Raw genomic sequence first — 12,868 nt, forward strand, 5'->3', positions numbered from 1 at the left:
ACTGAGTTATTGAGAAAGGTTCCAAAGTCCTAGATGTAAGAAACCGCTTGCTGCTTAAGGACCATTAAAGTTGTTTTTATCTACAAAATGAAAACCCGGGTATTTTCTGTTTCTTTGCGGGTTTATTTTTGGTGTCAAAAACAGGAGAACATTTTCTTTTTTGGTGGGGGAAGGAGGGGATGACACACAAAAAACAAGAAAGAATGGCAAATATTAAGAAGGCAGTTCCTTTATTGATTAACGCAAATTCACTATAGGGGTAACTAAAAAAAAAACTCCATCAGGAGTTATACAGTCTTGTAATAACACACTTAACCAGCTCTTATCGCTCTCCCTCTGCCTCACTCTCTCACGCTGAATCGCTCTTTCTCTCTGTCTTTCTCTTTTGCAATAGCTAATTTTCATTGAGAGCGGGGATTTTTCCCCACACAACATCTGGGAACCCTGCAATCCCAAACCCCAACGGGTAGGACAAGCAGCAGGAAGCTTGTTAGATAGTACTTTCAATGGCAGCTATGCTGGTTAAACTCCTGCAGGACCCAACACATAATCTGGGTCCCCAAGCCTTGGCACTTCATCCCGAACTCTACAACGTACAAAATACTACAAATTTAACATCCAGGTCCTTTAAAAGATCCAGTTGTATATGTCCAAAGTTATTCGCATAACAACAATAAAACATTACACTTGTACAGCGCCCTTCGTGACAGGAAGACAACCCAGGGCGCTGGACAATCAGGGGTTTTGACCCCGACCTGGGAGCTGAGGTCAGGAAGGGTGGAGGGAGGGGCGGTGGCCGAAGGCACGGTCGAAGAAGAAGGTCTTTAGATGGGACTTGAAGGAGGCAAGAGAAGGGGTGAAGCGGCGGGATTGCAGGCTAGGCTTCCAGAATATGAGGGCAGAGATGCTGAATGCCCAACCATCAATGGAGGGGCGGGAAGTGCGGGGGACCTGAAGCAGACTGGTGTCCACCAAGAGGAGGGAGCGGACAGGCTAATATGGGGTTAGGAGGTCACAGAGGGGGGAGCAAGATCATGGAGGGCTTTAAGGGTCGAGGCAACCTGCAGTGAGAGGCAGTGGCGGTGGAGGGCACTATTGCGGAGATGGGGAAAGGCGGAACAGGTCATGGCACAAATGTAGGATTTGAAGGATAGCTGAGGATTGAACAGTACACTGAGGTTCCGTATTGGCTCGGTGAGGTGAAGAGTGGAACCATGAATAGTGATGTTATCAGAGCATGAGGTGAGGAGGCGTTGACAGGAACCAAGCAGGAGTGCCTCTGTCTTGCCAACATTGAGCTGGAGGAAGTTGGCTCTCATCCAGGACTTGATGTCTGACAGACAATTTGCCAGGACATCAACAGTTCTGGAGTCGAGGGTGGAGGCGGCGAGATAAGAGTTGGGTGTCATCTGCATACATGTGGAAATTACCTCATGTCTGCGGATGACATTAGCGAGCGTGAGCATGTATATATTGAAGAGGAGGGGACCAGGACAGAGCCCTGAGGGACTCCACACGTGACAGAGCAGGGGCCAGAGGAGAAGCCGTTAGTGGACACGAAGTGGAGAGAATGGGAAAGGTAAGATTGGAACCAGGCAAGAGCAGAACCCCGTTGAGGTGGAGGTGGGAGGAGAGGCGGTGGAGAAGAATAGAGTGGTTGACGGTATCAAGAGCGGCCGAGAGGTCAAGAAGGATGAGGACACAGAGAGAGCCCTGGTCACCGGTGGACAGAATGTCCTTCGTCACTTTGACCAGGGCTGACTCTGTGCGGTGAAGCCGCACGAAACCTAGAGTTTGTAGAGGGAATCCTGGGAGAGGAAAGAGTTGGGAAGCAACAAGTCGTTCCATGACCTTGGGAAGAAAAGGATGGTTTGAAATAAGGTTAACATAGATGCTTACATTGTTTCTCTAGTAACCTCATCCCCAGCCACTGAATTTGCAAATGGTGCACATATCTAATACCAACATTAAATCACTCAATTTGTTTTTTTATAAAGCAAAATAATTTGAACTGATTGACTTTCACTCAGGAAAATGGATTTTTTTTGTGAAACTGGTAAATTTAATGATTTTATTGATGCTGTAATGGAAGGATAGTGGAGCTGGTAAGTTGGATGGATGAGATCAAATGGGCTAAATGGCCTGTTCGTCTGAACCTCTATTGTCATTTTGTGTGCGGGTGGGATGGGGGGAAGAAAATAAGTTGTTGCTTGATTGCTTGCAGTTGCTGTCGGAAATGTGTGAAGCATTTACAATGTAAAACCTTTCATTTTTTCCAGCAGACTTGGAGCCTGTCGACAGCAATGGCAAGGAATGTGAGTGGAATTTGTTGAAAATGCCAAGGGATTATGGTAATGGAATGAACAGCAAGTCAGGGGATCCCAAGGAGGATGAAAATGACCACACAAGACATTCGACGAACACGGAAAAACAAGGTTATTTCACACACAACGACCTTCTTTATGACATAAAGCATGATCTTCCTCAGAGTTTTTCAGGTGAAAGTAAAGATCATATGTGCTGTTACGAAAGGGATAATCATGTATCGGAGATCCAGCAATCCCCAACCCTGTCTTCTTTGAAGAGAATTGAGAACGAGCCTGCTCTGATGGAAACAAAACCAATTGGGCCATTGAAATCCATCCCCGTCTCCACCAACAAAAAGGTCACTTCGGATCTGATGGAAATGGAGCCTGACACCATGGAAACCAAGTCTGTGACAGAGTCAATAAAAATTGTTTCCCCAGTTTCTGCTACACGTTACAGGGGTGAGCCAGGTACTAAAGAGAATTGCACAGCTTCAACAGTTGGGAAATGCCGTACCGAGGGAGGAGAGATCACAAACCAATGTCCTTTGAATAATAACCAATCCAGAAAAGATTGCCCCCAAATTAATGAGTCAAATGTAATTCTGGAGCTTGGAGATAACTCCTTAGAGAATCAACCGAACAAGATCAGACAGTTTATAATACCTCAGGTCTGGATAATGATGAACCATACGACAATAACCAACAAACTGCAAATAAAACAAGCGAGGGACCCAATGAACAGCTCAAAGCAAATGGCCAAAGCAATATAGTCTCAGGAAAGGAGGAGTTGTTCATCAGCCATTCATTGGCAAACACATATCCAAATAAGACTGCAACGAGACAGACTCTCTATCAAGTTGGATCAGAAGAGGCATTGTTTGCCTTCAATGAAGAGATTAAGAACCGCGAAGGAATGGTACAAAGTTTCCAAGAAAAAGCCACCTATAGGATAAAATCAGAAATAAAATCATTGACGTCAAATGTAAAACATTCAAGGTTGCCAGAAAAATCGCGTTCAGATGAAAATATCTCGATCAGTAGAGGTTCATCTCGAACAAATGAGAAAAGCCCAGATATGTATTCTTTTGACATGACTAAGGTGCTTTCCAATTTAAACCGTGTATCCTTTAAGACATTCGGCATGGCAAAACATTTATCAGCACCCACCTTGCAAGGAAAAATGGAAATCCGCTCTGTACAGTTCCCTGCCATTTCAAAACTTGGTAGCAAATCCTTAGTTGACAATTTGGTTGATTCTTTTCCAAAAACAGAAGAAAATGCCAGAATGGCTAATTTCAATTCATATATTAGGGATGCAAATGACCCGGATCCACAGGTTGTTAATGGTCAATGCTCACCAACTGAATTCAGTATTCCTCAGAAAAATAAGGAAATAGAGAACGTTGAGATGAATGATTTTTCGGGGCATCTTTGCAAGATACAGAAACAGAGAATCAAACAAGTCTCTGAGTCTCTTCTACTCTTCCCACAAACCGATGTGGACAAGGTCAGTGGAGCACAGCGTTCAACACTTTGTTCACAAGACAAAGACCTTTCTCAGGAAATATGCTTGCCACCACGCACATCAAAGAAGCTGCACGAGGTAGAACAGCAATGCTCATTGACTCAGGAATCTTGTGGCAGAGAGCTGGTGCCTAGACTTCCAATCTCTAGTCAATTAGAATCCATACTAAATAACTCCAACAACTTTGAGCAGCCAGAGGATCAACTGGACAGCAGTGTTGAGTTTGAGAACTCTGTTACACTCACAATGGACTCCGCGGGTAATGAGCTGCCTGTGGGCGGGATGGAAGCCTGCAGTTGCCGGCTGGTTTACCAGAACTGCTTTAGGGGATCGGTCAGTGACGTTAATGATGACAAAAAAGATCCAGAACCTTCCACGGAATCCCTGTCGCCAAGGACCATTCCACCTTCTTCCGGAAGTCCGTTATCCGAGTACCATAACACTTTTACGAGAAAGAGTGACGAAACTGTGCTCAGTGGCTGTCTTCCCGGTCACCTTGAAATGAACAGTACAGTGGGAGGTGTGAAAGAGAAAGATAGTCTTCTGTCACAGTTCAAAGATAAAAGATATAATATGCCAAGTGGGTTCACTTTGGTACAGAATGATATCGCGGAACTATGCAAGCTTTTGAAGGAAGATTACAGAGCAAGTCACACAGAAGGAGATTGTGCAATACTTTCCTCAAGAAACAAGCAGACGCTGTACACTGAATCCAGGAAGCTGATGTCCACTTGTCAGAAGGCCGTCAAAATAGATCAAACACCAGACCAAATGCTTATGGGGGTTTCTGAAAGTTTCCAGACCCTTGCACGACTAACAGCAACATGTCTCCGGTTCACAACCTGCATGCGTTGCATTGAATGTCACACAGAAGTAGTCGCTAACCTGAAACGGGTTATCTGTATTTATAAAACATTTGTACGAGCTTCTGAAAATGCATGTGGCAAAGAGTTGGATGATATGAGTGTCAAGTTACTGGCTCGAGAATGTACTGAACTGACTGCTAGTGTGTTCTGCCTCACCCGGCTGTTCACAAGTGCTCCACCTTTGTAATATGAAACGACCATGTTTGTAAGGTTTTTGAGCCATGGAGGAACGCAAATAAATGTTGTTAAAATAAATTCGGAAGATGCTGCATAAAAGCCATTCCACAAGTCCAGAAATCCAGAAGTTGCCTAACAGCTCAGAAAGTGGGTTACAGAACTTTGAGAGCACCTTTATCAAACAGAAGGCACGTAATATCAATGATATAATGCTACTGCTCACCAAGTTGTCGATGCCATGCAATAACCATTCAGTAATTTTAATGAAAGGCTACCTCTTCCAGCATTTGCCTGTCGAACTCCTGCAAAGCATCAGTCACTTGTATTTTGTGAAGATACCTCTTGGGGAGGGGTTGATCACTGTGAGTTGCAATTCTGGCTTTTCATCTGTGGGGCTTAGTTTTAAAAGTTCGGTCCAGAGTAATGGGATGAAAGTCATCTTTCTCTGCTGTGTCAGGATCCTAAGTGAATGGGGTTAGAGACAGTGGAGGCTCCTGTCTTTAATAGGAGTAACGCGAAACCATTAAATCACATGTGATATCCAGGCTAGTCTCAAAAGGGGTTGAGATTCCTACGTGATAGCCAAAAGAGACAGAGCGAAACAGAAACAAAGACCCTTTTTGAGGCTAGCCTCTCACCTAGCCTGTCAGACTATTTTGTCGTAAAATTTAAGATTGTACGGAATCGTGGAAAAATCATCAATCGAATTTTAATTTGGAAGCCCCCGGGTCCTTAAGAAGAATTTTCCACAATTCTACACAATCGTAGAATTTAAGATGACAGCAACGGCAAACAATCTTACGTTTATACATCGCCTTTCCCATCGAGAACCTGAGCTGGGCTGGGGGGAGGAGCTGTGGAGGGGGGTTGTTGAGAAGCGTGGGGGCGGGAGCTGCAGTGGGATAGCGGGGGGCGGTGTGGCGGGAGGTGGACAAAACCAGAAAGGTAGAACTTTAAAGGTGGAGAGGGAGGGGTGAGTTGAGGCTCAGTGACGGAGCGGAGGCCAAATGGCCTAACGCTATCTACTGATGATGGGTCAGATTGGGCGGTTTCTGTGAAGCAGGCCAGTGCTCACTGAGCGAAGGGAACAGCTGGGCAGAACAGGTGGTCCTGCCGGAGGTTGCTGCTGATAGAGTGGACATCACTGTGGAGGGATTTGAATGTAAAAACTAGGATCATGGATTCAGTCCACTGGAGAATGAGTAGCCGTGAAGGAGAGGTAAAATAATCTTATATGCTAAGACAAGATGGAATCTGGGCCCCTTATCTCTCTAACTGAGTCTCTAATATTCGCTCTCTTTCCTCTGTGGCTTTCTTTATCCCTGTGTACAAAAATCTCAACAGTTACCTTCGCATTAGCTGGCAAAGCAAATCCAGTTGTGAGCACGTGCGAAGTTGCCAGCAAGCGAGGTTATTAAGGATGGAAATGAGTGCCAAAGCACAAGTAAATCCTGTCAATAATAACCTAGCAAATTCACACCTGTGCATTCACACCTGGAAGTTGAATTTTATTGCCTAACATGACGGAGGGGGTTGGCATTCTGTCGCAAGAGCCAACAGCAAGCCAATGAGGCTTAGCTTCTTTCACCTCTGATGGCTGACCACCACTGATTTCGGAGAAACTCACTCAAGTTCCTAGAGGGGTTCAGGCCATGACACAAAACTGCCCATAATTTTGCATTAATTATTAATCTTACTCAGAAAGCCAAATGGGTGGGTGTTGTGTATATGAGAGTCAAAGAGAGAAGGTGATGTCAAGGTGGTGCAGGATTACTGTTGCATTAGAAATTACCTTTGCATTACAGGAAAGATATTAAGGCGCTGGAGGTGGTACAGAGGAGATCCACCAGGATATTGCCTGGAATGAGGAAATACAGTTCTCGGGAAAGGCTTGATAAATTGGGGCTTTTTATTTTGGAACTCAGAAGGCTGATAGAGGACACGATTGGAGGTTTAAATGAGGTGGTAGGGAAAGATTATTTCAGTGGTCAGGGGGTCAGAAGACAGTTAATTTTAGGGTAAAGGCTTAATGAACCACGGTGTGATTCAAACCTGTTCAAACTTTCGATGTGACTGCATTCTATTTATTGGCATTTCATGGCTAGATAGCTAATCGCTCTCTCAGGTGACGAAACAGTAATGGAGGTAATACTATCGTTCCACAAATGCTAGCATTTGTCAGGTATAGGTGTATAAAACATAGCACAAGTCCTACAGGTTTACTGGTTTGTTCTGTGGGATCCTTTAGGATTTGTGGACAAAATGTCGGTATTGTAAAGAATGAGATGATAGTTTTCAATCAGTGTTGAACATGTTATACAGGCTTTTTTTTGTTCTTTCATTCATGACTCAAAACCCCAACAAGCTTACTGTTGATACTTTGCTGGGATAAAATTAAAAGCATGTAACATACTATAACAGTCTCAACTAAATGTATGGGTCGTTTCGTGTAGGCATGCACGCAAGTATCCTGCTGTGTGTGTATATTAAAAGCATACATGTAAAACAGGGATCCCATTTTATATTTTTTGTGACTTTGCAAAACTGTGCTCACATTATATGATCTACTGCAAATGCATTTTGCAACACTGCTTTCTTCCTCCATTTTTTTCTTCTGTGCCACCTCTTCTGAAGTGGTGGCTTCATTGGGCAGAAACAACCTTGTACATAGGCTATTCTTCATTTTACGTTTGGGCAAATAGTGAGCATCTCACTGTATTTGACAATGGGAGCCATTGCAGATAACTAAGCCCTGCCTCATTCACATAATCACATTCCCAACAGCAGTCCCTGGATAGCAGTCAATAATGGAAATTTGGGTTGATTTTCCTCCTCTCGCTCAGCAGCTGTCTCTGTACGTATCAGGAGACAATATGGAGTCCTGCAGCTCAGTGGTTAGAGTACTCGCTTTGCAAGCGAGAGACCTGAGTTCAGTTCCAGGCAGGTCAGGGCGAAACCTTGGGCAAGTTTCCTTACTCCACACACCTAATAATAATCCCTCCAAAACCAAAAACGATAATAAATTGGTCATTTTCAATCTACGACTGTTTGTGGGACATTGCTGTGCGCAATTGGCTGCCGCGTTCGCCCACAAATATACAGTCAATTCACTTTACAGTGTGTTCTGTGCAGCGCTTTGGGACGTCCTCCCGACGTGAAAAGCGCTATATCAAATGCAAGGATTATTATTATTATATGTAAGTGCGAGTTGTTGTTGTTGCTGAAAACTTCAGTTTCTATGCTAAAATGTATACAGCAGCGCAGAAGTCAATGCTAAACTGTATCCTGTCGCAAGTGATCCTAGATGCACGTAAAACAAATCAAGATGAGATTGTCATTTAACTGGCTTTCACAACACAAGCAAATAACATTGTGATGCTACGTGAATGGGTTGCTTAAATTAGTTAGTGGTCATCTTCAGTTTTTTATGTGCCACACAAATTCAGCTGAGTTCAAACTGCTGTAAAAGGAGTCATTCGATTGGCACAATGTTCAATCAGGTGTTGAGAATCCTGAATAAACTATATTTTCTGTAAATGGAAATCGAGCTAATGTGTGTCCTTTTCTGTTTCCACTTACAAGCAAGTCTGCTACTTTGTGAGGGAGGGAAACACTGGGGAAATGCTTAAACCAAAGAATTAATGTTTCACAGAGCGTTGGAAAAGTGCCAGTCCTGCAAGACGTGAATGTCTTTGATCTGTTGGAATTTCATTTTCTTTCTTTCCATGAACTGAACAACAAGTATTCTCTGTGGCCACTCAGGATGCTAAATAAGAAAAATACCAGAATCTGCTTCGCTCAGAGCAGAACATAGCTGTTGTCAGTTGTGTCCTATAATGATCCAATGGTGAATTATTCTTCGTAAAAGAATTTAGAAATATAATTATACATTGTAGTCATAGAATCCTACAGAACAGAAGGCGGTCAATACATCATATTGTTTTAGAAGTGGGCACTCTATTCCCGAATTCAAGATCCTCATCCTCACCTACAAGGCCATTCACGGCCTCGCTCTCTCCTACGTCTCCGACCTACTATCCCCCTACCTACCTGCCCGTACCCTCCGTTCCTCCGGCTCCGGTCTGCTCCACATCCCCTGCCCCAACCGCCCTACCATCGGTGGCCGGGCCTTCAGCCTCTCAGCCCCGAGGCTCTGGAACTCTATCCCCAGTGCCTTCGCCGCCTCCTCCCTTTCCTCCTTCAAGGTCGGTCTCAAGACCTTTCTCTTTGGCCTTCAGCCTTCAGCTCCCCTCGCAACTCTCTACCCCCTCCTCGCTCCCTCCCTTCCCTCCCCTCACCCTGACCATTTCCCCCCAAAGCTCAGGTCCTGACCCAACTGTACAGGGCCTTGGGACGTCCTCCCGACGTGAAAGGCGCTCTATAAATGGAATCTTGTTGTTGTTGAAAGTGTGCCAATTTACTAAATTATTGCATTGAAAGAAATGTGCGAGGATAATAAAGAGGCTGAATTCTTGAAACTGCACATTGATTCTGCACTCCACTATTACATTGTGGACAGCACTTATAGGATTGCAAAGTGCAAATTATAGCTGCGTTTAGTGCTCATTGCACTTTCCTATCATAAATAAACCACGTGACAATAATTATAAATGCTAATAATTGACTAGAAAGGAATGGTAAAGGGAATCAAAGACTTGCTGCCTTTAGATTAATTCTCTGTGGCCCTATTCTTATGTAATGTCATTTCCGATCTCATTATTTCACATACTTATATTTTGTTTCCAGTCAATTGTTGCGACCCATGCTCTTTTTTTTTATCGCGTGAATTATACGTTCCTTTCAGGTGCACTCTGAAAGTCGTGATCCTTCACTTCTGTCGAGGATACGAGCCAGGTCAGAGCGATATCAAGGGCAACCCACAACACTTTATTTATCTTAATCTACTATGTATTCAAAGAACCAATAGTCTACAAACAGAATTTCCCGAACGCAGCACAGCGACGCAAGAATAAAAAACTTTAGCATCGCATGCAATTCATATTTTAAGACTACTGAGCTTAAAAGAACTTTAACATAACATGCAATTGTATACTTTAAGCGCCTACTGTGCCTCATTAAATGGAGCCTGCCTGGAAATCACTGACTGTTTCTATCAGTCAGCACTTCCCAAAACATACCTCAACTCAATATCTCCACAAGTGCCCGTAACCTTTCTCGTTCTCTCTCTTTTACTCCTAACTTGTTCCTTGCTTCATTCTAATCAGGACTTCTGTCCGTGTTCCATCTGTTTATCTTGTTGCTTATTCCCAGCCTAGTGCTGGTCAACAGGACTATCTCTGGGCACGCACTCCATCCGTGATATGGAGTGCAATTGCGGTATCTATCCACGAGAAGGGTGACCCTAGTGAGACTGAGAAATATAGAGGGATCTTGCTGATTTCAGTGGGTTTTAAGGTGGTGTTTTGGATAGTCACATACATGTCATACACATTGGAGACTCATGCTTTGATCAGGAAGGAGCAGACTGGCTTCTGTTCTCGTGACGAATGTGTGGAACAGGTTGTGGCTTTGTATGAGATCTCAGAACTTTGTAAGGCTGAGGGGAAACACAACTACATTGCCTCCCAAATGCAGAACCATGGTTCTATACGGCTCAAGAGGAGACATCAAGGCTTTTGATTCGAAGATACAAGGGGCAGCAGTCCCGATCGATAATCCTTATCCGTGCTTCAGGGTCGTGGTAGATATCAACTTTTCTTAAACACTGACCTGAAGGACTTCACAGAGAAGGAGCAAAGCACACTCTGGTTGTGCTCCTCTCTCTCAAGGACAGCAAGGTCCCAGTACAGGTCAAGCTTGTGGCATACAAGACCTGTGTGCAAACAGTTCTCCTTTATGGTCTGAGCTCCTGGGGATTCAGCCGAGAGGTTCCGTCAGGCCATTCGTGTAGTTCAGGATGAAGCAGTGAGGTGGATTTGTGACAAACACGGGAAGCAGCTGCAGGGAGGGAGGGCTCTGGTATACACTGACCTGTCACTATGCACACTATAGGCGGAATTGGCTTTGCAGCGGGTACGTCTACTTGCCCAGGCTCCTCACAGGAGGATCTGGATTAGGGTAAGTGGTGAATAAGTCTGATACGTGACACAGGACTTGGACCTCGAGAACACAAAGATGGCTGCCACATCACAACCTGACGTAAAAGGTCCTTACTGAGAGGTAAGTAGCTGGCAATGTCAGTTGAATATCAACAAGACTGAGGCCTCCCTGTTTGGCTCCCATCAGGGCCTCCATAACTCGGCCCCTGAGAGCATCACCCTTCATGGATGTACTCTACACCTCATGGAACCAATATGGAACCTCAGCATCCTGTTCGACCATTCCCCACATCCGTGCCATGACCTGCTCTGCCTTTCCGCACCTCCGCAATATTGCCCGGCTCCACTACTGTCTCTCACCGCAGGCCGCTGAGACCCTTATCCACACATTCATCACATTGACTACAAAATCTCCCTGCTTGTCGGCCTCTCCAATTCCTCCCTCCATAGGCTGCAGATCATCCAGAACTCTGTAGCCCATGTACTCTCCCTCCGTGACCCTATCACCCGCATCCTCACCCGACTCCACTGACTCCCCGTCACTCAGAGGATACAGTTCAAGATCCTGGCCCTCCCCTTCAAAACCCTCCACAGCCCTGCTCCTCCCTACCTCTATGACCTCCTAAGCCCCTACCAACCTGTCCCCTCCCTCCGCTCAGCAGACCCCGGCTGGCTTTATGCTCCTGCCTTGCCACCATTGCCGGGCAGGCCTTCAGCCTCTCTGTCCCCACTCTCTGGAACTCCATCCCACAGTCTCTCTCCCTCGCCCACTCCCTTGCCTCCTCTTTGACCCTCCTCTTTGACCGTGTCTTCGGTCACCCTCCTGCCTCTACCCTCCCCACCCTCCACCCCTCCTGATGCCAACCAGCTCAGGTCCGGCTCCCTGACTGTCCAGTGGCTTCGAAACGTCCTCCTGACATGAAAGGTGCTATACAAATGTAATTTGTTGTTGTTGGCAAGCATCAAATGGCAAGCTACAACTGGTTAGAAGACTCCAGCAGTACATACACTCTGAAGTCCCCAAACATTAGCCCCTGCCAGCCTTTGCCTAATAGTCTCCAGAATTAGGTAAGCAGGACACGTTCTACCAGGGAGAGAGTGTGGTGCGCATCCATCACAATAAATATAACCGGGATTCAGAATCCTGCATTGTGCCTCATTCCTTCTGCTCCACCTTGGGCGGCCGGGCTTTACTTCCTTAGGACTCTGGAGCTCTCTGCCTCCATCCATCTCCCTTGCGCTCTCTTTGCCCATCTTCAGATTATATCGGAAGACCTTCCTCTTCAAGTGTGCCAAGACGTCACCTCGTGTGAAGGGCGCGCAATAATTGGGAGGCAGTTGTTGCGTGGAAATTGTCTGCTGCTTTTTGTCTTCCAAGAATACTGTGACGACGCTGAGCGGTGATGATTATTATTATTATTATTATTATTAATTACTCTGCGGTCTTCAAAGACTTTTGTTATGACTCTGATGAAGCGATGCACCACATCAAGTGGTGGAGTCCTGTAGCTCAGTGGTTAGAGCACTCGCTTTGCAAGTGAGAGACCTGAGTTCAATTCCAGGCAGAGGGTGAAACCTTGGGCAAGTTTCCTTACTCCACACAGAGCCTAATAATAATCCCTCCAAAACCAAAAACAATAATAAATTGGTCATTTTCAATCTACGACTGTTTGTGGGACATTGCTGTGCGCAATTGGCTGCCGCGTTCGCCCACAAATATACAGTCAATTCACTTTACAGTGTGTTCTGTGAAGCGCTTTGGGACGTCCTCCTGACGTGAAAAGCGCTATATCAAATGCAAGGATTATTATTATTATTATTATTATCAAATGATATCGCGGCACAAATTTACGATCGTGCTGCGCGCCGGCCTTCCGGGTCGGGACGACAGGCTGAGTGACGACACAGGATGGTCCCGGCTTGGCTCGGCTC

The 12,868-nt window shown here is 45.3% G+C and overlaps 1 protein-coding gene across 1 annotated transcript in view; it reads left to right on the forward strand.

Annotated features, from left to right (window-relative positions):
- The window catches only part of LOC103182164 (FERM and PDZ domain-containing protein 1), a 29,332-nt gene extending 24,268 nt beyond the window's left edge, over window positions 1–5,064 (forward strand). Inside the window, exons 15-16 of the mRNA XM_042337842.1 lie at window positions 2,283–3,078; window positions 3,681–5,064. Coding sequence (XP_042193776.1) covers window positions 2,283–3,078; window positions 3,681–4,887 — 2,003 coding nt within the window. The 3' untranslated portion in view covers window positions 4,888–5,064. The remainder of the gene's footprint in view (window positions 1–2,282; window positions 3,079–3,680) is intronic.
- The last annotated feature ends 7,804 nt before the right edge of the window (window positions 5,065–12,868 follow it).

The sequence above is a fragment of the Callorhinchus milii genome, unplaced genomic scaffold (genome assembly GCF_018977255.1).
Source record: "Callorhinchus milii isolate IMCB2004 unplaced genomic scaffold, IMCB_Cmil_1.0 Scaffold1, whole genome shotgun sequence".
Lineage (NCBI taxonomy): Eukaryota > Metazoa > Chordata > Chondrichthyes > Chimaeriformes > Callorhinchidae > Callorhinchus > Callorhinchus milii.